Source organism: Gasterosteus aculeatus, chromosome 15, assembly GCF_964276395.1.
Source record: "Gasterosteus aculeatus chromosome 15, fGasAcu3.hap1.1, whole genome shotgun sequence".
In the NCBI taxonomy this organism is placed as follows: domain Eukaryota; kingdom Metazoa; phylum Chordata; class Actinopteri; order Perciformes; family Gasterosteidae; genus Gasterosteus; species Gasterosteus aculeatus.
In genome coordinates this window covers 10,597,652-10,625,499 of record NC_135703.1, presented here as the reverse complement: position 1 = coordinate 10,625,499, position 27,848 = coordinate 10,597,652, and the positions used below count along the sequence as shown (strand labels likewise).

The following is a 27,848-nucleotide window of genomic DNA, read 5'->3' as shown; positions in this document are numbered from 1 at the left end:
TCGTCTCCGCGAAGTACGCCATGTGTTGATCAGCAGCCCAGAGAGGGGGAACACGCGGCAATCATCCATCCCCTCTCAAGAGCGGGGACCCTTTTTCCTTTGCTCACTCCGGAGGTCTAAAATCCACGCACGGCCTATTGTCCACCCTTTCTTTTGCAACCCTCTTCTTTGCAATTCTCCAAGCCCTTTATCTGATTGCCATCCGGTGAACAGCTGACGCTGAGAGCGCCTCGAGTGGAGCGGACGGTCTGAAGGGCCTTGTGTGTTTCTGTCTGCCGTTTTGGGCTCGGAGCTGTTTGAGAAAACAGCCCTCCTTCCCCTGAAAAAACTTAGCAGATAAAAGGGCCTCGCTCAGAGGCGTAGCAGAAGCCTCGCCGCCCGCCGCAGAGCAAGCAGCAGCACATGAGGACGGCGCACCCAGGGGATCCCGGCGAGCCGCTCGTCTTATACACCCTCCGTTTCCAAGCAAACCTTCCGCTAGTCTCCAGGCGCTGTTCTGTCTGTCCTCCGCCAGTACAGCTCACTCTGACTGGGGCACCAAGGCAGGCGGGCGGGCGGGCTCCTCTCTGGCGGGAGCCGAGGGAAAAGAAATTCATCCGGAACTGAAGTTAGACAAAATGGTAAAAAAAAAAAAAAAAAAAAAGCTCTCTCTCTCTCTTTTTTTTCTTGGAATATTCTTTGGCGTGTACATTTTCCCTCTGCTTTTGTAGTTGTATGTGTTTATGTGTGTTTAAGGGAGAGAAAAAAAAGAAAAAGAAAAGAGAAAAAAAGACAGCGGGAACCGAGAAGTGGGTTGAGGTTTGTGGCAAGCCTTGGTGCAGGCCTGTGTTTGTTTGCCTTGGGCCCTGCTCAAGGGGCGCTCCTCTCGGGGGCCCCGGGACAACGTTGGGCTCACGCTCGCCAACATTTTGTCATCGCGCTCGTGTGACGGCTTCAATTGGGAAAGACTAGCTAGGGTTATGTTAGCTGCGTCAACTCTGTACGAGGGACTGTTTGGAGTGCGTGTTTGAATTGAGCCCGTGTGCGCTCGGGTGTAGTAAATGACGTGATCAGGCCGTCCCTCTGCTGCCTGAATGGCAGAGGAAATTCCACCTCCAAGCCTGCCTTCATGTGGCACTGATAAAGCCTTTCCTGTACAGTAGAAAATCCGGTTTCCCTGTGTGCACCGAGAGGGCATCGGGAACGACCAGGAAAGAGAAGGACAAGGGGAGAAACTGAGCTGCGGATGGAAGGGAGGAAAAAAGAAGGATGCCTTAAACTCCACAAATTTGTTTATGGACTTTTCTTTGTAGTCAGCCAGCAGAGATTTAACACTCTTTTTCCCGCCTGTGTGTGTATATATAAGAGTGAGTGTGTGTGCATGTGTGTTTACACTTCTTGCTCTATTATGTCATTAGCATGTGTTCGTAAGTGTATTTCTGCCGGCCTCTGTGGGCGTGCCCGTCTCTCGCTGTGGGCGTGGGCACATTTTTGGCAGATTAGCCAAGAGAATCACTGTCATATCTTATTTTCATTTGTGACAGTGGTAATGATTAATGGCGCCTGTGGTGTGTTTGGACTTACTTTACCTCTATATTTCTCACTTGACACGGAAGTCTCAATTGGTTATGGTATAAACGAACTCCACTGGGCTCTGCCATGTGTGTGTTTGGACAATCACTCACGAGTGCTCCACTTGCAACGTTCGAAAAAATCAAACGCCACATTAACTGAGCTTCGTTTTTGCCCTCATGCATTAATGAAACACTTTGATAACAGTGTTATGACTTATTGCCAGCTGCTTCAGTGATTTTAGTAGCATGGTTGATTGTCTACTAGCAGGGAAACAGGCAATGGGGCTCTTTGCCTTGCCGGGAGAATGTAAGCAGGCCAAGGACCTTTACAGGGCCTGTAGACTCTTGCAGATGTCACTCACTTTTCCAGCATACTCACAAGGTCTCTCCCTCTCTCTCTCTCTCTTCCTGCGTATCTCGCTCTCTACCTCCTCCCCCTCTGCCACCCCCCCTCCCCCCCTTTCCTGCTCTCTCTGCTCCTGGTTTGCGGTTTGGACCGGGAATGTGGACGGACGCACGGATGGACGGATGGATCCCACGCTCGCTTTCTCTCTTCCAAACCTCAGAACCCAGCTTCCTGGAGAGACCACGATGACGCCACCTCCACACACTCGGCCGGCACACCGGGGCCCTCCAGCGGGGGACACGCTTCACAGAGCGGCGACAACAGCAGCGAACAAGGTGAGCCGGCGCTGAAAAGGACATGCACAGACACACCCACACAGAAACAAACCACACATCAATCGTCATGCGTGGCGAGAGTGGCCAACACTTCACTTTGACCCTGTGTAGTGTGAGATCTACAGTGAATAGATGGCACATTTCTCTATACACGTCTGTCCCGGGCCCTCTTTATGCTCATTTGGTTCATCCGGCTTTTTGACTGGCGTCCATGTAAACACGTAGTCACACCTAAAAATGAACACGCTTATCCACCGTTACACTCGCGCAAGCAACAGCCGCTGTAATACACCAACCTAGCAAAGGGCTTTTCAAAATGCTGCTATTTGGAGCGCTCAACAAAAGCTGGTGATTAATACTATATTTCTGCCAGTTCTTGCTTGCATTTAAATCATATTAACTTTGCTCGCACAACGGCCCCTAATTATGTCTCAGTGAGCCTTCTGTTATCTAGCACACGACCTGCCAAACAGCAATAATGCATTTCAAAACAAACGTATTTGAAATGATTACAGATAGCTTGTGCAAGTCACAGCTAAATGCCTTGTGTTTCAGTCACACTCTATATCAAATTTGACATGTAAATGATCAATAGCATATGCTGTTAGTTGAATTTTGAGGTGAGGACGAGCTTTTTTTTCCCGATACATTTTGAGGTTAAAATTGTTTAAGAAATGCAATCGCTGCCTGAACTACGCAAACAGATGATGAGCTCTGGCCTTCCCTTTTTTTTTTTGCCTTCTCCCTGTTTTGAATGCATCAAGATCTCCTTTCAAAGGCGGAACATTGTGTGTGTGTGTGTGTGTTATTGTAGGTCTCTCTCTTTATCCGCGTGTGCCCTGTGGCAGTGTCCACGGTTTTTGCATGAAATTTCATCACACCCTTTACACACACAAACACCCCGACGCTCGCTCACAACAGCTCGCGCACACGGTGAAGCCGCTTTCTATGGTCTCGTCGATCAACGCATCGATGGGATACGTGTGTCTGTGGTGGGGCCGTTTAAGCCACGGTCTCCTCTCCGGATAGACGCAGCAGTTAGACCGTCAGCAGGCTGAGGCCTGCAGTGGACCTCTGTGGTTGGCTGTGTCAGGACCAGTTGGATCACAGGCTAGTTGATGATAGCTAAGCAACAGGATATGCCTGTTTGAATAATACAATAATGTGACACGTTTATCGGGGTAATGATGATCGGTGTTGGTTGACAAAGCTAGATGAATAGTTGCAGCCAATCGGGGTTACGGATCAACTAATATGTAACTTAAAAACACTGATTGAAGGTCAGAAAACAGAATTAAGAGAGGAGGGTTTTTTGCACTTATCTTTGCAATGAGCTTGAAGACTGCAAGAACAACAGAGTGGGGGTGTGGGTGGGTGGGGGGGGGGAGAAATGCACTGCCTATTGATTATCTTACACACATAAGTACAAGTGACCTGTAATCCACAGAGCACTTATCGACTCCTCTCCCCACCGTATCCAGTAACAGCAGATCAATACAGGCCAAAGACAGTTACGGTACGACACCGCACGCGGGGCCAAGCTGGGCCTGGACCGGATCAGAGCCTCAGCCTGACCTACACTCAAGAGGGCTAAATGCTTGATCTTCCATGGTAGAAGCCGAGAAAGCCGTTAAGAATGGACGCTTAAAAGAATGCGGGAAAGAGTAGAGAAGGTGAAATAGTAAAAAAGGTGAAAGAAGTGCCAGAAAGAGAGAGAGAGAGAGAGAGAGAGGGCAGCTGATTTAATGGTCTAATGAGGCCGTCCTCCAACCAGTTGTTTTGTGTGAGGCGTGCTCTGACCTTTCGCTCCGCTCGGGAGCCCCGCCGCCTCATTTTTCACATTCTTGCAATTACGTTAACGCTTGAAGCTCTCGCTGACTCCCGAGTCTGGCCCTTCCATTCCGACACAACCTTCCCTACACAACCTCTCCACCTTCTCCCCTCCTCTCCGCGACGCCACTCCACTCCACGCATGAACTCGCCTCCTATCTCAATGCACGTCCACATAAAATCTGTGGTCCACGCTCTCACGTCCACAGAGAAAATGTGAAATGTGGGCTTCACTTCTGTAATGGGGTCTTTAACAGCTTGGCCCCTGTTAAAAGGGGTGACGATGTGGATCAGTTGAGGAAGAGCGAATAAGATGGGAGCCGGTAAGATATTGCAAGAGGGGGTAAAGAGTGCAGGAGACCCACGGTGCTTTTTTTGTTTCAGCTGCCAAGAAAAACCACCAACTTTCTTCCGCCATCTTTTGTTTTGAAAAGTGGGTTGCATATGTGCCTGTGGCGTGGAAAAAAATACGAGCATCCCCGTGTCCATTTATTCAAAAAATGGTCAAGCGTGTTTTGTTTTGAAAGGAGAAAGTTTAAAAGATTAGAAAGTTTTAGGTTATTTCAGCATCACTCGCTTACCTTTTCTCAGTGCAGTGTGATCTCTGCGTTTAGGACTCTGGATTGTTGCTGTGAACACAGATAACTTCTACAAATCTCCGTCTTCTATCTCAGCACTGAGCGTTGCTCTGAACATATGCCAAAAACAACTTCAACAAGTTCGCAAATATCCCGCCCCTCGTGTGGAACGATTTATTGTCAAGCCGTAAACCAAGGTGCTCGTGCTCATCGCTGTGGGTAAAGTCTACCAGTTAAGGTTCTGACAAACATGAAGAGGGTTTTAATACTCAGATCTGCTATCTCTCCCCAGCCTCTTAACACACTTTTTTCCCTTTTTTCCTTAGAATTTTCCTCCAAAAAACAAAATATGAATCATCACCCTCAGGGCAAATTCTGCACTCTAACTTACCAAAGTGACTCCCTCCGTTCTAGGTAGATAAAGAAATATCCACAGTTTATGGGAGGCGGTTAAGAAGGTAACACAAAATATCTCCATTTGTCTTTGCTTGCACATCATTGTGAAATCCCCCAAGCTTCTCTGGAAACATGACAGACATCAGTTGGAGGGAGTTAAGTTTGATGAATGTTCGCGCCTTAATGTAGCCGTAGTTTCCAAGCAGGTGTCCATAACATATAATACAATATGTTAAAACACATCGCGTGTGATTGAGCAGCTGATAAAATATTCTGCATGTTTCCCCCTTACGAAACAGTCAAATTAACTGTAAATCCCCGACAACGATACAGAATGGTGGGAAATGTTGTTCCCCACTTGCTGTATGAGCCTATGCGTGTGTCTCAGTGTGTGTGTGTGTGTGTGTGTGTGTGTGTGTGTGTGTGTCTGGTCCACACTGGCAATTATTAGCTATGCATGAAGACCAAAATCCACGTTGACATCTTGAGTGGTGAGCAAAGGGGCTTTCTGCACAACTCCACTGTACATGCAGAAGGCTCCACCGAAGAGAGGAGAAAGCATTTTGTACATTTTCTCAGCAATTTAACAATCCCCGCGCTCGGTGGGTAGACAGACTCCCCCGAGAGACGGAGAGAGGCCGAGATGGAGAGGAAGGGAGGAAGAGAGGGAGAGCTTGAGTGTTCGGCTCCAAGGGAGCACGCTGCGCCTGATGGTATTGTGGTACATTTGTGTGTGTGTGTGTGTGTGTCTACGCGTGGGGAGTGTGGTGAGCCCCCTTGGCCCTGGCCAGGGGCCCCACTCAGCAAGGTCTTTGTGGTTGAACTCACCCGGGGGGTGGGGGGGGGGGGGGGGTCATTCCTGGTGGGGACACGACTCCTCGTCTCTGCGCAGAGTCCCGGCATGGAGGAGGCCTTTTGAGTCTGGCATTTTCCTGACCGCTCGCTTCCCTTTTCTACTTTCTAACGCTCATGAAGACCCCAAAAAAGAGGGGAAATTGGACCCACAACTGAAAGATCAGCAGAGTCTGTGATGAATGCGAGACGTGATGTGTTTTGGTAGCCTATGGTCGAGCTGCGGAGGTGTATAGGACATATATATAGTCTGTGTGTGTGTGTACATGTGTGTGTGTGTGTGTGTGTGTTAGCTGGTTCCCTCTAAGTGCCTGTTAGAGTTTAATTTAGTGTCGTAATTAACGCTGAACACTGGCCCATAAACAACAGATAAACAATAAAGCAGACCCAAGCCCTGCTGTTTCATGGCCCTCACTCCCAGCTGTCGGAGCACTGATAATTTTTACACAGTGCCCCCACCTCAACGCAACACAATGCTGGAGCAACAAGGGAGTGCATGTGTTGTAAATGTGCGCTTGGGTATTTTTAAGTGTGTGATTGCAGAGGCTGAACAAAAACAACAACAAAAAAAAAAAAAGAAAACCCAGAGAAACACATAAACACACAGGAAGTGTCCACTTCCCCTCCCGAAAAGAAAACACAGAGGGTGTCTGCCTTGGTCGTCGTCACCCAGCTCAACGGCACCATCGATCACGTGAACATTGACAGTACAACTACTACTCACCTAGCCGTCAGTGGCGGCAAGTAAGCTACACTTTGACGGAGAACAATCTAAAAAGCTGTAGCTTCTGAGCGAAGACAACAACGCTGCAGCGCTTCGCCAACTGCCTTAGCCGTGCCGCTACACGCCGGCCCCCGCGTTAGCCAGGTGCCTGTTGTGGAAACAGTGCGGCGCGTCTGTCTGATGGTTTTGTTGGGAAGGGGCAGGGCCGCTGCTGAAAGCTGAGAAGAGTTTGCTGCGGAGGGGGAGAAAACACGGTACGGAGGGGATACTTTCATGATCCCATTAGCATAAGAGAGGCTAAATTATTCATGTGGAGTGCTTAATCTATGGGGAAAAGTATAGTTAATGCACATAGTTTTAAAATGGATCGCTCCCCGCCTCTGCCCTAACACCAGATTCTTGCTGGATTCAGCATTCACGGGCATTTACGGGAACGGCTGTCACTCTCCCCTGCGTACACACACGCGTAGACGTAGAATTAGTGGGCATATGTGCACTCTTGCTTAAGCACTGCTGCACTTCAAGCCGTTTCAAGGGGTTCTGCTCTCAGACTCATCCCCTCTCTTCCTCTCTCCGTGAGCCGCTCTCTCATCCTCTCTCCCTCCTTCTCTTTCCATTTATTCCACCGTCTCTCTCCTACCTTTCTACCCCCCCCCCCCCCCCCCCCCCCTCTCCCCTTTCCCTTTCTTGCTGTTTCCCCTCACACGCCGCTCTACACTCATCCCTTTCTGTCTCGCTCTCTGTACCGCAGACTACCTGGCCCTCATCCAAAATGTGATTAAAGAGAATGATCAGCTCCCTCAGCTCCCTCCTTCCTTTCTCCTTTACACTCCCCTCTCTTCCGTTTTTTGTTTTTTTTTCATGCCTCTGTGTGTTACTCCTGACCCCGCGTTGCGTAGATCACGAGAGGCAAACACACGAAAAAAGGATGCGGGCCGCCGCTGGAGTCAGCTCCATTTCCAGGAACGATGGTCTTTCAAGCCACCACATCTCCACCACCGCTCCATCCGCACTGGAGCTCAAGCGTTCTCCTCTCAGCGGCTCCTTCCTTCCCGCTCGCTCCCCTCCCTCGGCTCTGGTTCGCCCCCCCCCCCCCCCCCGGTCCCCGTGGTCCGTAATCATCAGCAGCCCCCTGGGTTCTGGGTTCCTGGTTCCTACGCAGCAGAAAAAGGCGCAAAAACTGGGCCAGCCTAATGTGCAAACTAATGTTTGGAGAACATAGGGAAAGAATTACCCAGATTATTCTGACAGCAGCTGTGGAGAATGTCTGTCTGTTTTTTTTTTCTCTTGCCTTTTTTTCCTTCTCTCTTTCTCTCAGAAAGGTATATGAAGACCAGCTTATCTGAGATCGGGTTGAGCATAGTTAAAAAGCATTAAAAGCAATGTATTGCATGGAGAGTAATCCTGATTGAATGAAATACAGTAAAAGCAGGAGTCACGTTGCCTCTCTTTTGCCCAAAGGCTGAGGCGTAAAACACAGATTAAGTGCCGTGCTGTTGTATCAGTTCATTATACAGGGGGTTTACACACCCATGTTCCTTTGCCGATTACTCCGGCGCACGTGGGGATCACGAGGTGTGCACAGGGGTCAAATGTAATATGGCTAAAAGGGATTTGAGTGCGTCCCCCAAAGGGCATTTCCACGTCCATTAATGCTGCTACCGCGGCCTTTTCATGAGGACCAAGGTGCTTCGGTCCTGTAAAAGGGATGGTGTTTTCCCAGGAAATGTTCTGTCTTGTTCCAGCAGGCTAGCCTGAAGGGGTCAGCCAAGAAGTCGCCCTTAAGAGGTGATAATCCAATTGCTCTAGTCCTTACCAGATTTGTTTTCCCCCTTGTCTGGCAGTGTTTGCCGTGTGTTTACAGAGAGTGTAAGCATGCGTGTGTGAATGTAGGAGACATAGAATGGGAGGCAGAGGCAGCGAGATGCCACCGGTTTCTTCTGTGTCCAACCCCCGGGCCCCATTCTAGATCAGGGAGAGGTTATGGAGGCCAAATCCGTCAAAGGCACACCTGCAGGGAAAGTCCCAAAACCCTGACTGCCGGCTTACACGGGCCCGTTTTAAGGTGCGCTTATTTGGAGTTTAACCCTGACTTCAAATGTCCTTTCCCTCTCTTCCCCCTTTGTGTTTGACCAATGGGCCTTGTGCTCTTTTACTTTCTTGCCTTTCTTCTGCCTCCCTTGGCTCTTTAATCTCCCTGCGCCACCCCCACCCTCCCCAATTCTCCTCTCCCTAATATCCAAACCCCACAGCACAGCGAAGTTTCCCTCCCCAAAGACAGCGAGCGGTTGAGTCGAGTGGCTCAGCCAGGCCAGCTGTAGCTTGTTGGCTTGTTGTGTGGCTTTCTCTCGTTTGGAAGCCCGGGTGTGCACACTGGAGCCTGTTTGGAACCGAGCACATGCGGCTATACCCTACAGGTAGTGCTTTCACCATGCTGCCACCGTCCAAGAGAGTGGGAGGATGATAAAGGAAGTGTGTTACAATCCGAGCTCTTCCTCCCTGCAACGCAGATTTTCACGCGCACATCTTTCACGTTTATGCAAAGCTTTTGAGGGCATTATGCAAGATAAGCTCATTTTCTAGTCTGATTCCCACTCTAGTACATGCTTTAATGACTCTTAAAGCCACCGGCTGCTTTTTTAGGCATAATGGCAGTCCTGCGGCCTCGCGGTTTCCACAGAGCCACAGTGCTTTTTCCACACCTGATGACTTTTGTTCACCCATTTTATGGCTATTGGGGAGCGGGCGGAGGTGAGTGATTTGACAGTAGTTGGTGCCATGAGCCCTAATGTTTACTGGAAGCGAGCATCTAATAATTTTTGATTACCCCAGAGGAGGTATTAGCCATGTTAGTCAGCAAGGATAATTTCTTATTTACATGCCCCAAGCGGTGAACACTCTGAAGGAACACTGGGGCTAAATGCGCAACAAAACGAATCAAACATGCCAAACGAGATGCTCCATCCTGGCTGGCTGCAGGGCTGGAGCTGAGAAAACCTTCATTATGCATTTACCATAATTCATTTAGAGGGTTATCAATTTGCAGAATACAGAGAGGATGTTTGGGGGGGGGGGGAGCAAGCAAACACCATATCAAACGAAGGAAGAGCAAAAGGAACAAGAGAAAGCGAGATGAAAAGGAGTGAGATATTCAGGGATAGCTCAGTGCCTGGATATTTTAAATGCTGTTCCAATTACACACTTTTTCATGTTCTGGGGCAGAACTTGCGTGTAAAATGCTGCAATCTCCTCTCTTTTACCACGTCACGCTCCGCCCCCTAAAAAAGCAGAAGCTGATTTGTTTTTAATGAAAGCCATTTGGCTCAGGATTTCTCTTCTGTACATTTTTCGTTGAGATCGCGGCTGCGCAGAGATGTTCTAGTTCAAATATTGTCTTTCTGTTCATTTAGGGTCGCTCTTTGTTTGGCCTTTGCCCGGCTTACTTAAGGGCTCCTCGTATTTGTCTTTCATTGTGGATTTCAGGACAGTTACTACATGTTTTTATTTTTTTTCTCCTGGCAACACATACTGAGAGAAGAAAAAGACCCTTTAAAGCATCTTTCCCTCCCATCAGGCAAGGATGACTAAGGCCCCATTAGAACAATTGCAGGAAACTTAGGGAGACGGGGAGTGTTTAAAAGAATGAAAGCAGCCACAAAACACCACTATCTTGTGATAACCAGTGCTTGCTTTCATTATCTAAACACAAAAAAAACTCCACCTTGGAAAAATTGCACTCATTCCTTTGCTTCATTCAATTCAATAAAGCAATGAAACAGAGGTTGGGGGGAAGAAAGCAAGACAACAAAAAGAAAAAACATTTAACATTTTCCAAAGCGAGGGGGGGGAAAGCTGCATTATTTTGTACAAATGCTTACTCCCAGGGATGCAGTCCTTAGACAACTGTCTGCAGGAGACATCTGTGAAGCCCGACCTTGTGACCCCGGAAAGAATGCTCTTAAGGTGGGGGGAAAACTGCCTTTACCATTGCATCATGGCCTACAGGACAGCCCGGCAGCAGGACAACACAACCGCTACCGAAAATAAAAACACAACAGACCCAACAGTTCGATGGGAAAGAAATTAGGTGAAGAAAATAACAGCAAAGTTAGAGAGAGAGAGACAGAGATTCTGTAAATGTAAAGAGTGAGAAAGAAAAGAAAAAGGAAAAGTAAATGGGGCAGACCGGCCGATAACATATACAGAAAACACAGACTTTTTTGCCCAGCCGTCTCACCCCAACCCCCCCCTCCTCCCATGAGATCATTTTCATCCTTTATGAGTCAAAAGGAAGCCCGGTTGAAAATGAAAGGTTACACAAGCCAGAGCCCAAGCCCTCGGAGTGAGAGAGCACAAGAACCCCGCTGCAAGGGCCCTGCTGTTATTCAAAGCACCTGCTATTGTGTGGGCGCCCATCCAGGCCTATTGTTGTGCAGAAATTAGTCGTGCTCCCTTCGGCTCCCTTCGGCTCTAGAGGCATGCAGCATGCAGACCCCCTTGTTGTTTTGGGTTCAGATACGTGGTCGGATAGATGCGTGGCCCCGGCTACCATCACCACTGGCTGTGGCCCTTTGCCCTTTCTCCCAAAACACAGTATCATTCTGTTTTTCTTTTACTCATCCACCCTCTGTTGTGCACTCTCAGGCCAGCATTCCTATAGTTTTCTCTCTCTTTCTTTTGTACTCCTACTCCTCTTTCTCCTTTGGTGTATATGCTTATTGTTCTTTGGAGCACCCTCATTATACCCATGGTTATATTTTAAGGGCCTCTCTCTTTGATTTTGGTCTCATGGGGAGTGAGTGGTGGGCTAGTGGGAGCTGTAGGCTGGCCCCGGCTCTCCGGGTTCCCCAGCCAGCGTCTCGGAGAGTGGGCTTGAGGGTATTGTCGGGCCGGGCACCACTGCAGAAGCGCCGGTGCTAAAGCTAGTGCAGGGGGGTGGATGTGAGGGGAAAATTGAAAAGTCAATAACTAAGGCCGCACCAAAAAAAAAAAAAAGAAAAGAAAAAAGGGTGAAACAAAAGGAGATGGAGGGCTTCAAAAAGCTGAGAGCTATAGAGCACTGCTAATTAATAGCATCAGAGGAACAGCTTTTTTCTTTCCTTCTGGAACTTTAATGCAGCATATCAGTGCAAGGCGAGTTAATTAGGAGCTTGTATTACGAGTCATGTTGGATGAGCGAGGATTGTCATGTCTCATTGAGAAAATGAAAAACAAACAAAACATCACAATAATTACAGAACCCCCCAAAAATACGATATCATGATGCAAACATAACTTTTTGAAACCATTGAACCATCAGTCATGTTGCACAGGTGATGAACGTTTCATCAGTTTCTAAAATGTTTTCCCTCAAATGTGACTAAGATTTTAAAAGAGAACCTTCTGATTGTAATGCAGTTCAATGCAGCACCGGCACTCTAGTCATGCAGCTATATGAGGGGTGAGGGTCGAGGAACGTGACAAAATACACTTCTTTGGACGGTCAGCAAGGCAGTGCGGCAGTAATTTGAACCAAGGCTTTGCAATTTGTCTTTTTTTCACAGCAGTAATAGGCTCCTCTCACTTTTCTTGCCATAGCAATTTCCACTGCCAACAGCTGTCAAGACCCTAAAATCAAAATTAGTGCCATGGAATTGGGCCTTAATGAAATGACCTGCTGGATTTACCTTTAGCAGCCAGGAGGACCGTCAATACCGGCCTCGTCAAAACTCTGTCTGTGAATGCTGCGGCCCCATTAACGAAAGGAAATTGTCTCAAGTAAATGTATTAAGCACTACTTCCGCCTTCTAATTATATTTCCCCCCCCCCCCCCCCCCCCCCTTTATAATTCATTCTCGCTTTCATTTGTTGTTAATATTGAAAAAGGCTTTTAACTGGGTTTTCTGTCCTCGTGGGGTCACCAATTACATGTCACAATGGATCAGAGGAATGTCATATGAGTCCATGTCCAGTGAATATTGGGGATACATGTAGCGTCCCAGCCAGTTAGGATGTGTCAATATATTACCTTATGTCCACAGCCCGGTGGAGGACACTGGGCCCTGGCTATTGACTTGTAAAGGAGCTGGCAGGTGAGGGGTCTTGACAAGACACGAGCGTCTGATTCTCTCGTAAGCTGGATCTGATTTCTCTGCTAGTTGGATCCCCGGAGAGAGACGCGCTCTTCCCTGTGTTGATCAGTCTCTTACTCATAGCTGTATGGAAAAAAGGAGGCGGCGATAAAAAGAATGAAAGAGTAGTTTTGTGAAAAGAGATGCTCTGGCTGTGTATTCCCCGTTAGGGTGAAAATGAGAGCGAGGGGGGAGGGAGAAGGAAGCAAAGGAAGCAGCTGCTATAGGTGAAGAGCTGTAACCAAGAGCACATGTGGATATCAAATATGCCCCCCCCCCCCCCCCCCCGAAAAAAAGTCTAAGATTACCATTTTGGGGACCTGGGTGACATGGATTTACCAATAATTGCATCTTCATTTGTTTAAAGTATTAAAGTCACCGATTTGCATCAGCAAGAGGGAAGACAAAGCGAGTATCAGCTAAGGTTCTCACTCCTCGTACATCTGACTAATTCATGAAGGTAAACTGCGCTGACGGACAGAGAGAGAGAGAGATGCAGGTGGAGGGAGGAAGTTTTCATTGACTCTCCCGAGTAGGGCAAGCCAAAGCCCCGCGGGGATCTCTCTCAGTTTGAACTTTATCAGGGGCTACGCTTAATCAATACACTATTGGAAAAAGAATTAATTACTAAAGCAGAATAAAACAGCTGCATTTTAAACCCGGGTTTCATCAATTCTGTAATCTCTTGGTTACAGCTCAGGTGTCGGGAGGATCATTTTAGCTCCATGTAATGAGGAACTGTGGGAGTTTACCCCCAACCCTCTGCCCTCCTCCTCCTCCTCCTCCACCTTCTTCCCCTTCTTACCTTCCACCCCCCTCATCAACATTTTCCCCCCTCTTTTTCTTTTCCCGTTCCATTTACTACTTTATTTCCCTTCCTTAATAGACCGACTGTATTGCATTGCGGTGAATTCCCCCTCATCCACTCCCCACCACCCCATCCTGCTACATTCCCTTCCCACCAAATTCCTGTCTTTGCGGGGATGGGACGAAGGGGTATTAAACTTGAAATCTCTGGTGCGAATGCTGACTGGAACGGGACATTCCCGCTGCTGCAGCCGTCGAGCCGGACATTCCTCCGCTCAGTGTGCAACACCGCTGGCGTTACACAAAGAGGGGGCATGAGGGAAGGGAGAGGTCGGCGTAATGGGTAGAAAAACAACATACAACGCTTGTTGTTGCGTAAACTCAACGTAAGGGGACAATCGCTTGGCTGTAAATGAATGGCGTATGTTTTTAGATATTGGGGGACAGTCAAGCCACATGGGGAGTATCTCTTGTGTCACAATAACCTCGCCCAAGCTGTTGCTGTGACCGTGGCATCCACCCCTCGCATCCCTTGACCTCACACCGAAGCCTCTAAACGGACTGTCCTTGAATCCCTCATAATGGGGGATTTCAAGGCAGGTTGAGAAGGGGTTATGGGTGATGAATTGGGTTTTTAGTGAGCTCATTAGGAAGCCAAACAGAGTTTAGACTGGCGGAGCGGGGCAGCAGCACAGTAATCAGTTCTGCTCGCTTTGTTCCCTGCCTCCAGGACATTTGTGTGAAAAAAAAAAGAGAGGGAGGAGAAGGAAAAAAAAGAACTTCATGGCATGTGGCTGATGAGAGGACTGCTGAGCAGAGGCTACAATCTGATGGTTGACTTGTTGATTTATAAACCTTTTAATCCCTTTGCTCTACAAGCCCCCCAGCTCGGTGTTGAAACCCCCATCTCCTCTAAACTCGTACTTCGATGCCACTGTCCATCAGGTGTGGCAAAGATGGTCTGCAGTGAATGGAAGTCGTCCTTCTCTCTCGGTAAAGAATCCGGGAGTTGGTTTGTTTGGCTTTGAGTTCTAATTGAGGGTAGAGAATCACTGCCGATGCTGTTGTCATACTTTGCCTCAAACAGCGTAAGCTGCTCTGAATCACAAAACCACACTCTGTTTAAACTGGCAACCAGCACACAGCCGCTCTTTCTGGTGGTTTAGGTAGGAGACTTTGATATGCAATAGTTCCTAGCGGGGATTGCAGAGCCATTTCTTCACTAGCAGACGGATCCATGCGATGCGTTTGCATGCACTCCAGCACTTTGTTTTCTCTTGCTCGGTCTTGTCTCTTTATTCCCTGCTTTCACTACATTATCATTCCAAAGTAGAGCAACTATGTCTTTTAACAAAGCAAAAACTGTGGAAGCAGCTTGTTTTACTAATGATCATGCGTGTTTCAATTCAAAATAGCCCCGCTTGCTTTTGGGAAATACCTATTCTTGAATATTTGATGCGGCATCAAACCTAAGGATTAAAGTATTCTACTCTGAAGGCACAAAGCCCTGTTTTTTGTAACTATCATAAATTATAGAGGGAGTAGCATCAATATTTGCATTTTACCATTAAGATACGAAATAGCTCCATTGTAGCATATTAAGTTTGGATGAAATAAGGACCACGTCCGTGTGAATCGACACACGGTTGGGACTGTTTGGTCAGGGTTGTACATTTCCTTATTTATTAAGAAACAAGGGATGAACCGCGATTACCTGTGAGACTAATTATCCCCATTGGATTTGGAATTTAAGGGTAGAGCTGCGGTAGTGTAGAGCAGGGGGAACCGGGGTGGAGTTGTCAGGGAGGCAGAGTGTGAAATGTCGGGTGGAGACCCAAAGCCCTTCATTAGCCACTGATCCCTGTCTGCTGAGTGAGGAGCAGTCATGGGCATCACGGCTCCCCTTTAGTTCCCCCAAAAAGAGTGGGGTGAGGGGGTGGAGAGTAGCTACCCCATCCCCTGCAATTTAGCCCTTTGCCATTCATGCAAATTGGGTCCTGACATCTGCAACAGCCTGCCTCCTTCCTTTTATACATCTTTACTCCCTCTCTTTTCTTTGGGTCTTTTTCTTCCTCAAATAAAGCCCCCTTTAGATGTCCAACTCTTGTCTCAGCTGACGTACAACCTCCACATCTGTGTGAAAGTAGGACTTTCTGTGTCTTCATCGTCGCATATTTGAATATGTACAGGGAAAACATTTCGAGGCATGTTTATTGTGCAAGCCTTAAATCCCAATCTTGTTTGTATTAAGACAAATGTTGTTGTTGGTAGGAGGGAAAAATTGCACCAATAATTCAGTTCGGTATGAAGCATTGGATTATAAAAATGTCTTTGTAAACCACGATGCATTTAAAAAGGGTTTGGCAGACGATAATCGTATGAAAAGATCAAGTAAGTTCTAGGCAGCCAGGGACTGGAGAAAAAGCAATAACCAGGCAGCCTGCCCCCCCCCCCCCCCCTTCCTCCATCTCCCTTCTGGACAAACCACTCTTCTTTGACTCCATGGGAGAAGCCGAAAGGGGGGTGACGGGGGGGTAGGGGGTGGCTTTGCTCCAGCCCTCATTTTGGATTAAAAGGTAAAATAGCCTAACGGGCCGTTAAAAACAAGTTTTGGCTCCAACCCTCCAATCCCCTCCCCCCCCCCCCCCTCTTTCTCTCTGCCCCGTCCACTTCCACCTTGCCCCTCGATGGAAGGGATGTGCGCAACGGGGTCGACGCCGTGCCTGTGAGCGGCGAGAGGCCTTGTATCGGTGGAGAGGTGATGGTTATCTCCGGCATTCCAGGGATGACAGAGAGATATCTGCATGATGGCAGGGTTAGGGGGCTTAGAGAAGGGGGCGGAGAAGGGAGGTACAGGAGTTGTTGAGCAACTACCCCCCCACCACCTCCCTCCTTTCCTTCCCTCGCTGCCTTTCTTGCTGCCTGACTGCCTCGCTTCCCCACACATAGAAAAAAAAAACATCTAATTAGAAGCTCTTATTCCACTTCATTTAAGGGAACACTTAATGATGTGTTTTTGGGAGGGAGACAACTACGCATTACTTCTCATGCAAAAGGAACCACTCAGTCGTGACACCCGGGATGCAGATACAGCTGTGTGTGAGGCGGAGGTTTGTCCTCGTTGCTGCCGGGTGTTGGAGGACAGATGAAAATGTGGCAGTCCTCTCTCCTTCACCTTTAGCCGGTGTTCTGGTGGTAAGAGAGGGGGGGGGGTTGTGACATCTGAGTTTGGCACGGAGACTCGCTGAAGGAGAGAGTTTGTTGTAATTGCTCTGACAGGTTTTAGGGCTGTTAATGACTCCGGCCTGAGCGCTACCAATTTGTCAGCATGCTTGCTGTTTACTAAGCTGTTGTTTTATGGTCCAGTGCAAGGGGGCTGCTGCTTGTTTAAGCACAGATCAGGAAATAATCAGCGTAAAACACTGGCTGCAGCGGTGCTGCCGCGCTAAAACAGTTCCGTCTCGAGCCCTCATCTACTGTATGGATCTGAATGAGCGCAGTAAACCATATGACGCGCGGTCACACAAGGACACACAAACGCGCACGATGGGCTGCTTGCTGTTAGAAATCGGACACTGGAGTGTGTGTGTTTTTTTTTTAAATCTTTTGAAGGGATTACATTCTACTCGTTAGCCTTTGTCTGTGTTGTATATTAAGAAGTGCAAAGCATATTGCTAGCATGCGGCTATATGCAGAAGAGCTGTAATCCCCAGTCGGGCGCAGAGCAACAGAGGGCCGGCCATTCCACCGGTGTGAATAGAGCCTCTCCGTGTTTGTGTATGTGTGTATGTGTGTATGTGAGCGAGATTGTGTGTGTGTGTGTGTGTGTGTGTGTGTGTGTGTGTGTGTGTGTGTGTGTGTGTGTGTGCGCGTCGAGAGCATGTGGTCCCAGAGCCGGCAAAGACCCCTTCGTAAATCCATAGTAAATAAAAGGGGGTAACCAGACGGACAAAAGAGGAGCCCCCACTGCTACCCTCATTCGCTGCCATTTGGGGGACTGAATGTGCTAAACGCCGCTTATGCTGGCTGAAAAGTTGCGGAGAAAAAAAAAGAGAGGGAAAACGGAGGCTCTAAATCCCCGTCTTCTTTTCTCTTCATTCTCCGCGGCCGAGCCTGCAGGGCTAAAGGTGGTTTAATAGGAGGGTGTTGGAGGGAGGCCTGGAGGGTCACCATGGTGTGCTAAGGTGGGCCAAAGGAGCTCCTGCTACAACAAGCCTCTTAGCTGCTGTTCTACTTCTCTTTCCTTCTGACTCAGGAGTTTCTCTCTTCTCCTCGTTTGAGTGAGCTTGGGTGAACATGCCTGACTAGTCTGGGCTGACAGGGGTTGTGGGGGGTCTGTTGTAATTAGTCACTTTAACCACAGCTTCCATAAGCCACTGCCTCTGCACCCTTTGCTTCATTACCCTGAAACAAACGCCGGGGCCTCTCAGTGCAAAATCACTGCGCAGCCTTTGGAATAACTCAACCCAACATCTAAATCTCGTCTGAAGGCTTTTCAGCATCAGCCTATTAACAGTACAGGGACCAATAAGTCTGGAGTCATATTTAAAACTAACCATGTTTGAATGTATTTCAGCTATTGAAAAGTCATTATTCATTCATGCGTGGAATATTGGAATGGTTGTGCAGCAAAGGGAGGGCGTACAGACAACACTGATATTTGGGACTTTTCCACAATGATTGCGGTGCTCACTAGTCCTCAGTGGCTCCCTTAAGGGCAGGTTACCTTGATATGAAGCATGATCTCTGGAGTCATTAGGACCCCCGTGAAATCCCCCTGTCTCTCAGCAGACACTGTAGGACTCTAAACCAGGTCTTTGTGCATGAAATCCTGAAGCAAACCTTTACATTAGATACGCAGAGTTTCGGCGTGTTTACAGTCCTTTCCCAACCCCTTAATGAGCTCAGCCCTGAGACCAATTTACTCTCAGGGAGAGATATCTGGATGCATTTTTAATAACCACCCACTGGTGTTTGGAGAGGGAAATGTGTGTTAGCAAAACGTGCTCTTGGACTTTGTGTTTGTTTGCGGGTGTTTTCTTTCGCTTCTCTCGCCCTCATTGCGCCTGGTCATTGTCTTCCAGCTTCCTCGTCTGATTACACCTTCTCGGTTTCTGTGCACATGAAAATAGGCGCAAACTTTCACTGCAAGCACTTTAGCCCAAGATATTGATAGAGTGGGTGAGGGAGAAAGAGAGAGGAGGAAAGGGAAGACAGACAGAGACTGGGCTGGAGGGGGGTGGGCGGGGAAGAAGGGAGGGGGGGGGCTGTCTTTTTTTCCATCTCCAAGGGCGCTGCTTTTCCAAAAGTGCCTGGGGCTAAACTCCAGCACCTCGCCTCCCTTAGGCCTTTCGGCTGCCTCCTAATAGCCAACCCCCATCTGTGTCACATGGCCAGATGATGGGACGCTTCCCCCTGCTCGGCCCTGCACTTTTTTTTTTTTTTTTTTGCTTCCCCTATTTTTTTTTCTTTCTCAGAGTGCACATCCACACAGGTTAGAATGGCAGAGTTGCCAGGGAACAGTCAGAAGCCATTAGCGTTTGGGACAATTTGCCCTGCGGCGTTCCTTCTCTTGCTCATAAGAAAAGAGTGGGGGTGGATGCAAAGCACCAGCTCTCCTTTAGATGTAATGAGGTTGTGCAAGTTGGGTCTTCTTTATTCTTTTTCTACTTCTTCTCCCCCCCCCCCACACCTCCTCCTTGCTTCTTCTTGTTCCTCTTCTTTCTCCCTTTGTTTCTTTCTTTTCACCTGCTGTCCACACTTGATTTTCCTATGTGGTCTATTTAAAAATCACACGTTTCTGCGCGTATAACTTCAAAGCCGGTATAAATACTGAACACGAAATCTGTGCTTGCACTGGTCAGTGCGCTCATGACAGTAGCCATGTGCATGTGGGAGAAAGACAGAGGGAAGCTGAAAGCCTTGGAGTCTGGTTTCACCCTTGCGGGCTAGGGCAGGAGGCAGCGAGCATGCTGGGTAATGAAGTGACAGGTCAGTCTGTAAATACGCACGGGTCGCACCGGCCCTGGCCAGGGGGGAGGCTATCGCATTGCAGTGAAAATGGAAACGTCAATAAAATTAATCTGCCAGCCTTTTGGCCACTGTGTGGTTCCACTGGATGAGCCCGACTGCTCACAGCGGGAGAGGGATTTGCAGACCGGCTCGAAAAAAAATCAACACAAAACCTAGCGGCACACAAACAAACAACTAAACTGTGTATCAACATTATTCAGTGAAGCTCAAAAGCACAGAAACAAGGGGGTGGTTAAAAATTCACAGCCCACTAATTGTTGTTGTTGAAGTTTGGAAGCAAACTGGGGGAGTCAGACTTGACTTCCGTCTGGCTCGCGTTTCTCAGGAAGCCCCTCACAGTCAGGGTAGGGCTATGGGCCGAGCAACGTTTATTGTTTTAGGCTTTCCTGAACAAGGATTCGTACTTAGCCCGGGATTTACGGCATTTGCCGCTAATGAATGCCCGTTCTACAATTACGACACCCCCCAGTCTGCGTCCCCATTCCCATATGTCCTTCTGAGGGGCCGTTGCTTCTTTAACTTCACACAGGGAACGCAAAGTCGGCACTTCTCTGTTTTCCTCTTTCGTGTGGCTCCGCGCTAATGATGTGGAAGGAAAACACCGTGCACTGAAAGAAAAGAAAGAGGGAAGAAAAAAGAGAGGGAAAAACGAGGAGGGGGAGTAAGGAAAGTAAGGAAAGTAGTTAGAATTGAGGGCCCCTGCTGTCCTTGTAGTCTTCATTTATTTTGCATTTGATTACACCGTCGGATCCTTTTTCTTTCCCCCTTTTTAATGTTATTAGTTCAAATATTTATGTGAGATTAAGGCTTGTATAGGTGCTGGTGATTGATGCCTCCCCAAAAACAGGAAGACATGCGAGTTTGAATTTTGAGAATGTCAGGGTCCTTCTCTGCCTTAGTGGAGGAGTTTTTCAGATACATAATTTAGATGCCCTCAAGGAAGGCTTTCAAGGCATTTGTGCCCGGGGGCAAGAAAAAATAACTATGACTGTTAAAAGTAAATCACTTTTGCTAATGCACAATTAATGCCGGGGGAAGAGGAACAAGAAAAAGGCACAGGGACAGAAGATGGAAACTTGAAATCGTGCCTGGGTTGTGTGCATGTTTTCCTCTTGAAATCAAACGCTGACGGACATTAATGCAGACGAAGCCGCCGCTGGCCTGTCATGCTAATCTTGTGGCGGAATGGGGAGGGGTGGCTGCAAGGGAAGGGAGTGGGCGCGGAGGACTGAGGGAGTCGGGGCTTGCGGTGGCGTGGGGTGGGGGGAGGAAGACGAGTCCATTATGTGCATCGAAGTGCAACAATGAACCACCCCAAATCACATCCCTACTTTAATACTCATGCGTCTCAACTGGATGATTATCGCGTGCTCTGAGTTTTTGTTTGTATGTGTGAGTGTGTGTGTGTCCGTGCATGCAACGGGATTTACGAATGTACTGTATGTGCCCATACAACTCCTCCCTGTCCCCTTTGGTTCTCTTCAAAGGAGGAAGGCAAAATGCTCTACATTATGTCAAGCATGCAAATTTAATTGAATTAATGACATGAGTCCAAGCCTCTACTGTACTCGAAGGCTCCTTGTCCTATTTTCTTTCTTCTTTTCTTTTTTCCTCCCATGGAACTGGAATGAGTAACCTCGTGTTCGGCATCCAACCATAATATTACAGTTATTATCCCCTATTCCCCTCTCTCGTGCTCTGGAGTGTAGAACAATTCTGCTAGGCCTCTGCGTAAAACCCTCACTCGCTGTACAGACCTTCCTCTAAGGCCACTTAAACCCCCCTACCTCCATATCTTCACTACACAACATGGCTTTGCTGCAGGGATTCTCCGGGCCTCACTGCCATGCTTTTGAATTCCTTTGTATCTCTGGTATTTGTCCATTTATCCATTTTTCACAAGCCTTAAACTCAGCTTGGACTTCTTGTGTGTGTCTGTTTCAGCTCAGAGAATCTTTAGAGCGCACTGTATTCTATTCGGAGTCGCCGTTGTTGTCTAGGACGTCATTTAACCCCTGGGTTTTTCTTTCCGTCCAGGAGACGGGTTAGACAACAGCGTTGCATCGCCCGGCACGGGGGACGACGATGATCCCGACAAGGACAAAAAGAGGCAGAAAAAGCGTGGCATTTTCCCCAAGGTGGCCACTAACATCATGAGGGCGTGGCTGTTCCAGCATCTCACGGTAAGCACCGGTTTTACCCTCAGGAGATAAACGTGTATGAAAACAAACCCAGAGAGAAAAACAGACGCCAAACACACACACCTGTCGCAAAGGGGTGAGTGACAGCTGCGCCGTGATGCTCACCTGTCAGAGGGACACAGTGACCAGCAGGTCAATTTAATCAGTTTCGACCGTTTACTCTGCTCGGCACAACAATCCGGGATATTTACTCCAATATGAGATGCACTGTTTGTTTGGCCTAATGAACAATCTGTTTTGGCACAGATTAAGAGAAAGAACGATAATTAGTGGAGCACGGTTGTGAGTGCGAAGGTGTCTTACCTGCGGCGAGATATCCAAGCATCTGATCGAGTACATATATTTGTGTCATCATTTAACTCTTGTGTAGGTGTAGAGATCGATTACAAATACCCTTAAGAATACATCTATATTATTGCACCGAGTGACTACTTAATCTCAAATTTGACAACTGATTTTGTGAGAGTTTATTCTTGAGGTTGAGATGGTTAACGTTGAAATATTTCTATTCAAGATGAGAGGACATTGTTTTGCTGCTTGGATTACTTCAAACCTACGTGGTAAAACGAACACTCTTTGCCTGGCGGTTTTCCCCTATGTGTCTGTCGGTGTGTGTCATGCACAAGGGGACGCACCACAATTCCCCCTCCCCTCGCTAATGTCAGGACATTATCAGAACATCGGGTTGTATTGATTTTGCAACAAAGGTCAGATTTCAGGAGGAGGCGGCCACGCAGCGGCACATGAGCTGCTCCCGGAGCACGTGGCTCCTCGTCCAAGAGAGGGAGGGAGGGGGGGGGGGGGGGTAAGAGAAGAAAGTGAGAAAGTAGTGGACTTAGTTTAGTGCTTCAGCCCTATGGATCATCCACATATTTAAGCGGGTCAGGTGGCCCCTGTCTCCCTCTACCCCCCCCCCCCCCCCCGCCCGCCCCACCAGTCCCCCCCCCCCCCCCCCCCTTTCAAAGCCCCAGTACCCTGATTACCTAACCAAAATCCCAAGTAATGTGTGGCCAGCAAATACGGCCTAATTGAAAGGGCTGTAAATCCATTACATATTGGTCAGGGATAATCAGGAGTGCTTTAATCACTTTTATCTATTCAGGAGCAGTGAAGCTGCAACAGCAAAGCCCTGAGCCTCGCAGGCCTTAGCGGCTCCACCACGCCAGTCTGCATGCTTATTATTCTCATCATTATCAAAATGACTTCACAGCTGTTCACAGCTCCAATGCTCCCTGACCAGAGACCTCTCCCCAAACCACGCAGACCGGGCTTCACTCAAAGGCAGAGGGCGGGAGAGGCGGGGGGGGGGTCAACTTCTTGACGAGTAGAATGCTATATTTGTGGATGACGGGGTCAAAGAATAAAGGCTAGTTTTTTGTGTTCAGGTATGTATAATATGCCCATGTTGCCATGCATGGATTTTAAAAGTTTAGTATTTTACTTGTGTACAAGGACACACGTTATTTGAGTTAAGACAAAAGCTTTTCTCTTGATTCGTCACCTCGCTTCACACAGTTTCAGCGGCCGCGACTGCAAAAGATGCCGAGAGAGAGACTGAATGACGCGTATGTAGCTTTTGGTAGTTGCCAATTCTTTAGAATTGTTTTAATATTGAATTTAAAGAGGGGAGAGGGGGAAAAAAAGGGTGGGGGGGCATTTGTCAAAGAGCTGGTTAATTCAGGCAGAGCTTTCAGGGCCCTCTTTTTCTCTGCCCCTCTCTCCTTTATCACATCCCCTGCTTGTAGATGTTCTCTCCAATCTTTATTTGTTTCTTTTGTGTAAAGCCTAGGCCAGTCTTGTACAAATAATAATCCCTCCCTTTTAACCTACCTTCATTTCTCTTCTGAGGACTAATTGAATTATCCCCCTCTCACCATCCAATTCTCCCACCCATAAACTCTCTCTCCCACTCACTCAAACACACACACACACACACACACATTAGCCATTCTCCTTTCTTTTAATTTGTTAAGCAAATGTATTAGCCATTGCTGGATGCGTTTGTGCAAGGGTGAATTCTTGGGGACTTTGGCCCCTGAATGGCCTATAGCGGCATTCTGCCATTCATGCATTCATTAACTGAGGGGTGAGGAGTGAAAGGAGCGGCCTTGTATTTTCCTCAAACTGTGGGGCCAGCATGGAGCTCCTCTTCTATGAGCCACAGGGGTCCCTCTACATATGTTCTCAACATCCAGCTATTGTCACATCTTCTGAAAAGCTCAAAAGGACAGACCCCCCCCTCCACACACAAAAAAACAACACAGGCCAATAGTAACAACTGTTGGCTTTTGGATTCAGTATAACAAAATTGCCCTCTCCCCCTCTCCCCCCCCGCCCTCCCTTGCTTCACTCTGACCTCACACTCTCTTGGGAGAAATCACAAGATGGTCTTCTTCATAACAGTCACTCATAGAAAGCAACCATCAACCCCACCGAGCCAACATTCCAGCTGAGGGGAAACGACAGTGTTTAGTGCTTTTGAGAGCTCACAAAATAATGTAAAGATTCCGCAATTACTTTCAGGAGAATGCTGATCCCGCGTGCACATGCACTAAGGAGCGCGTGGGCCCGTAACCTTAAAACATCCCACATGTAATTGCAGGACGGATCAGCTGTTGTTAGCTTAGTAAACTTCGCTGTTAGGGGTAACAATTCTGATACGCTTCAGAATTATGGACCCCAAAGATCAGGAGAGTGTAGGTAGAGAAAGGGAATGAAAGGTAGAATAAGAGAAGTGTGTGGCGAGCAAAAGAAAGGCAGGGATGTTTTTCCGTATCCTTGCACAAGGTGATGCCCTTTTCGGGGGGCAAAGCAAACTCTGAAATCCACAATTAGCCCCTTGGCGGCCCTGGCCTTCCTTCCCTCTCACCCCCTGCTAGCCCCCTGCTGGCCCTTGCTCACCCCCTGTAAAGACAAGGGTCGGCCATGCAATGAAAACAGGAAGCACTCAGATACAAAGATACCACTCTGGGTCTCTGGCCTTGTCTTTTCGACTAGTGTAAACCCTCAAACACCTATGAAAATAAATAGGGCATCTTGGGAGCAAACCAGGCCAATTGAGGGCTTTCACACTTGTGTATGTGTTAGCTACAAAGGAGAGAGAGGGGGGTGAGTGGTCAGTCAGATGAGAAAAGAAGGTAGCCCTCTCATGCATCAAGCGTCTCAGGTTTTGTCCCAGGCAACCCTTTGGCCCGGGTGTTTGGGGAAATTCTGTTAAGCTGCTAAGCCAGGTGTATTGGTCCCTTGGGCTCCTTGAGAGGAAGTGATATATCCTTTGGTCATTTGGGAAATCCTTGGACTGTGAGCAGTAAAACTATATTCAGATGAGAAATGTTTATGATTAGATGGTATTTAGAAATATATCCGTTGATCTTTTATGTATTATTACAGTTACAATAAGGGAATGTATATATACACCTGGATGAAGACTCACAGCAGCTCAAAGGATGCCATGTTTATACAGGCGTCCGCCACAGCGAGGACACATCACACTTTGTGAGGAGATGAGTGCATTGTGCTGCAAACATCATTAGACACTAGCGACAGTGGCTGTCCCCCCCCCCCCCCCGCTCCACCCTCCAATCACGGACCCAACATAGCATTAGTCTCCATGACGACAGGGTGTCATCGTCGGGTCGAGCCCTCCTAGCCGCTCTCTCTCGGCCGCCCTTTATAGATGCACATAAAAGAGCCAGCTAGGGTCATTCCCAAGACACGAGCGCGGGCAAGGCCAAACCCTGGCAACGGATGTTTGTCCCGTACGATAAACAAGTGCACAAGTCCATCCCTGAAAAAGAGAGGGCATGTTGTCGGAGTAGACTAAACAGTCCGCTCAGTAGGATCCCCAGTTTTGTTTGAGCTCCTCTCGTGCTTCTAATCCCTGTGTGTTGTTCCAGTACAACTAGCATTTAACTGGTGGAGACACACATCTGCAAACCGTTTGGAATACCCGAGTCCTTTTTTACACCGAACTGCCGACTGCAGTTTAGTTACCGGTGCCCTCTTTTCGGTAGTCAAAGGCCGAATATTTGTCTTGAAAAAAGAAAAAAGAGCTTGTACATGGCCCACGTACATTCCTTTGAAAAATGAAAGTGATAAATATTATAAAGGGCCGACTAGGTTTCAGTGGTGTTTGTTTTTCACCTTCTTAGCTTGTTGAGAGGGTGGAGACAAAGCCTGAGGAGGGAGGGAGAGTTTGCTGAGCGTTAGGGGTATAGGAGCGCGGCTGAGGAGGGGGGCAAAGAGGGGGCTCCTCAGGGTCACAGAGGTGGGAGCCTGGAGGAGGCCCACACACTAATCTGTCATGTGCTCGTTTGCCTCGGAGCCCAAAAGTCAGCTCTCCAGTCACCCGTAGCAACCCAGGCGACAGTTTGGTTCACTGCCGCTGCCCAAGTGTGTGATTATCAGTGGGAGACGCAGGAAAAAGAGTCATCACGTTACTTTGGTGACAACCCCGATTGCTTTGTGCGCGTGTTTACAAAACAGGCGTTAGTGACGATATGAAAGGGTAGTTTGGGCACGTTTAGCTCGGGACACGTCGAAAGTCATCGATAATGACTCTGAAGGAGATCTTTGGTGAGGGAGGCGACGGGGTTTGGGAGGGGGGGGGGGGGTGTTGTCGTGCCTAGCTATTGTCTAGCCGCCGTGTTCTAATGTTGCTGCTCAGCGACCCTGGAAAACAGAGACACAATCCACCCTCAGCCTGCCATCTGTTCCTCCCCAGCCGGGCCGTCGCAGAGGGGCTCCCACAGCACGGACAGTGCGCACAGGGGAAAAAACGCTCAGGCACTCCCGACAATAGAGTGAGAAGATTCTCAGGAATTTCACTTTTCTTGTCAGAACGCATGAACAAGTCGCCCTTACCCTTGCTATTTTCTGGAGAGAGAGAGAGAGCAAAAAAAACAGAAGGAAAGTAAAGAAGGGGGCGATACAGCGAATTTTCACGGGCTGTATAATTATATGACGGGCGGCATCGACTTTGGTCATGTGGTAATTTGCCAGTCTTAGGGTGTCACAGCTCTGTGGCTGACTAAGGCCTGTTTACAGTGTGCTTCGGCGTAGTAGGTAGCCGTTCCAGATGTTTGGTGTTATTCGTAGCCCTAATTCGTTCTGTGCTCCGAAATCAGACCTTTACACTAATCCAGATCCGTCATAGTTCCACTTCAGAGGTAACTTACCCCACATGGAATCCACTGACGTATAAAGCATGGCACATTAACCTTGCATACTAAAGTGTGCTTGTGAAAAAATCCAACATGTTTCATTCCCAGAGGCTTGTTTATCCACAAGATTGGCATCGTGCAGGTGAAAATTCAGGGATACTTGCACAGCTCTAACCCGTCTCCTCCGTCTATCTCAAGTTTCCTGCCTCTTCCCTCCCGCCCTGTTAATTAGCATTCCTGCTCTTTGCACCTTAATGCACATTGTTTAATGATGTAGCAGAAATGAGTGCTTTCAGTAAAGTGCTGTTCCTTCCCACTGCATGGAGAAGATTCATCTCCACAGTATACGCCGAAGAGTAAACTGTAACATATCCTACAGTATTACAGCAACAAGGGCAAACCGAGAAGGAGACTTAAAGTACGTTCAACAATGGTGTCCTTACTGAAGACCATGAGCGCAGCACGACTGACTGACCCCTGCAGAGGTGACTGCACATGCCCTGACCTCAGATTTATAAACTCAGAGCTCTAAACATTGAGAGCCCCCCCTCCCTCCCTCCCTCCCAAAAACACACACATACAAAGCTCCTCTAGGCCCAATGCTCCCCTGAGAACGAGCCTCGGCCTGTCAACGTTTGCCTGCCGTCAGCACAGCCGCTCAATCCGCTGTAGCTGAAGTCATAAGAATGATCCGTTGACCAGGATCTGGCTGAGCTCACTCAATGGGAAGAGAGGCTGAATGACGTCATGTGTAATACGGAACCCCGCAAGGGTACTCTGTGATGGTGTTTGGAAAACCACACCGGAAAAGCAAGGCTATTAAGATGGTAGCTGATTCTGTGCCGTTTTCCCTTTTTTTTTTTACACCTTTGGGCTTATCTTGCTCATAACAAAACATATAAGAGGATTTTGGTTTCACAT

General features: G+C 48.1%; 1 protein-coding gene across 15 annotated transcripts in view; it reads left to right on the top strand.

The window, feature by feature from the left end:
* meis2a (Meis homeobox 2a) overlaps positions 1 to 27,848 on the top strand; it is a 76,082-nt gene that overhangs the window by 11,181 nt on the left and 37,053 nt on the right. For 8 of the 15 annotated variants that reach the window (XM_078089595.1, XM_078089603.1, XM_078089591.1 and 5 more), the window contains exons 7-8: positions 2,120 to 2,234; positions 21,602 to 21,747. In XM_078089595.1, coding sequence (XP_077945721.1) covers positions 2,120 to 2,234; positions 21,602 to 21,747 — 261 coding nt within the window. The remainder of the gene's footprint in view (positions 1 to 2,119; positions 2,235 to 21,601; positions 21,748 to 27,848) is intronic. The other 7 variants (XM_078089597.1, XM_078089605.1, XM_078089593.1 and 4 more) reach the window with 1 other exon arrangement.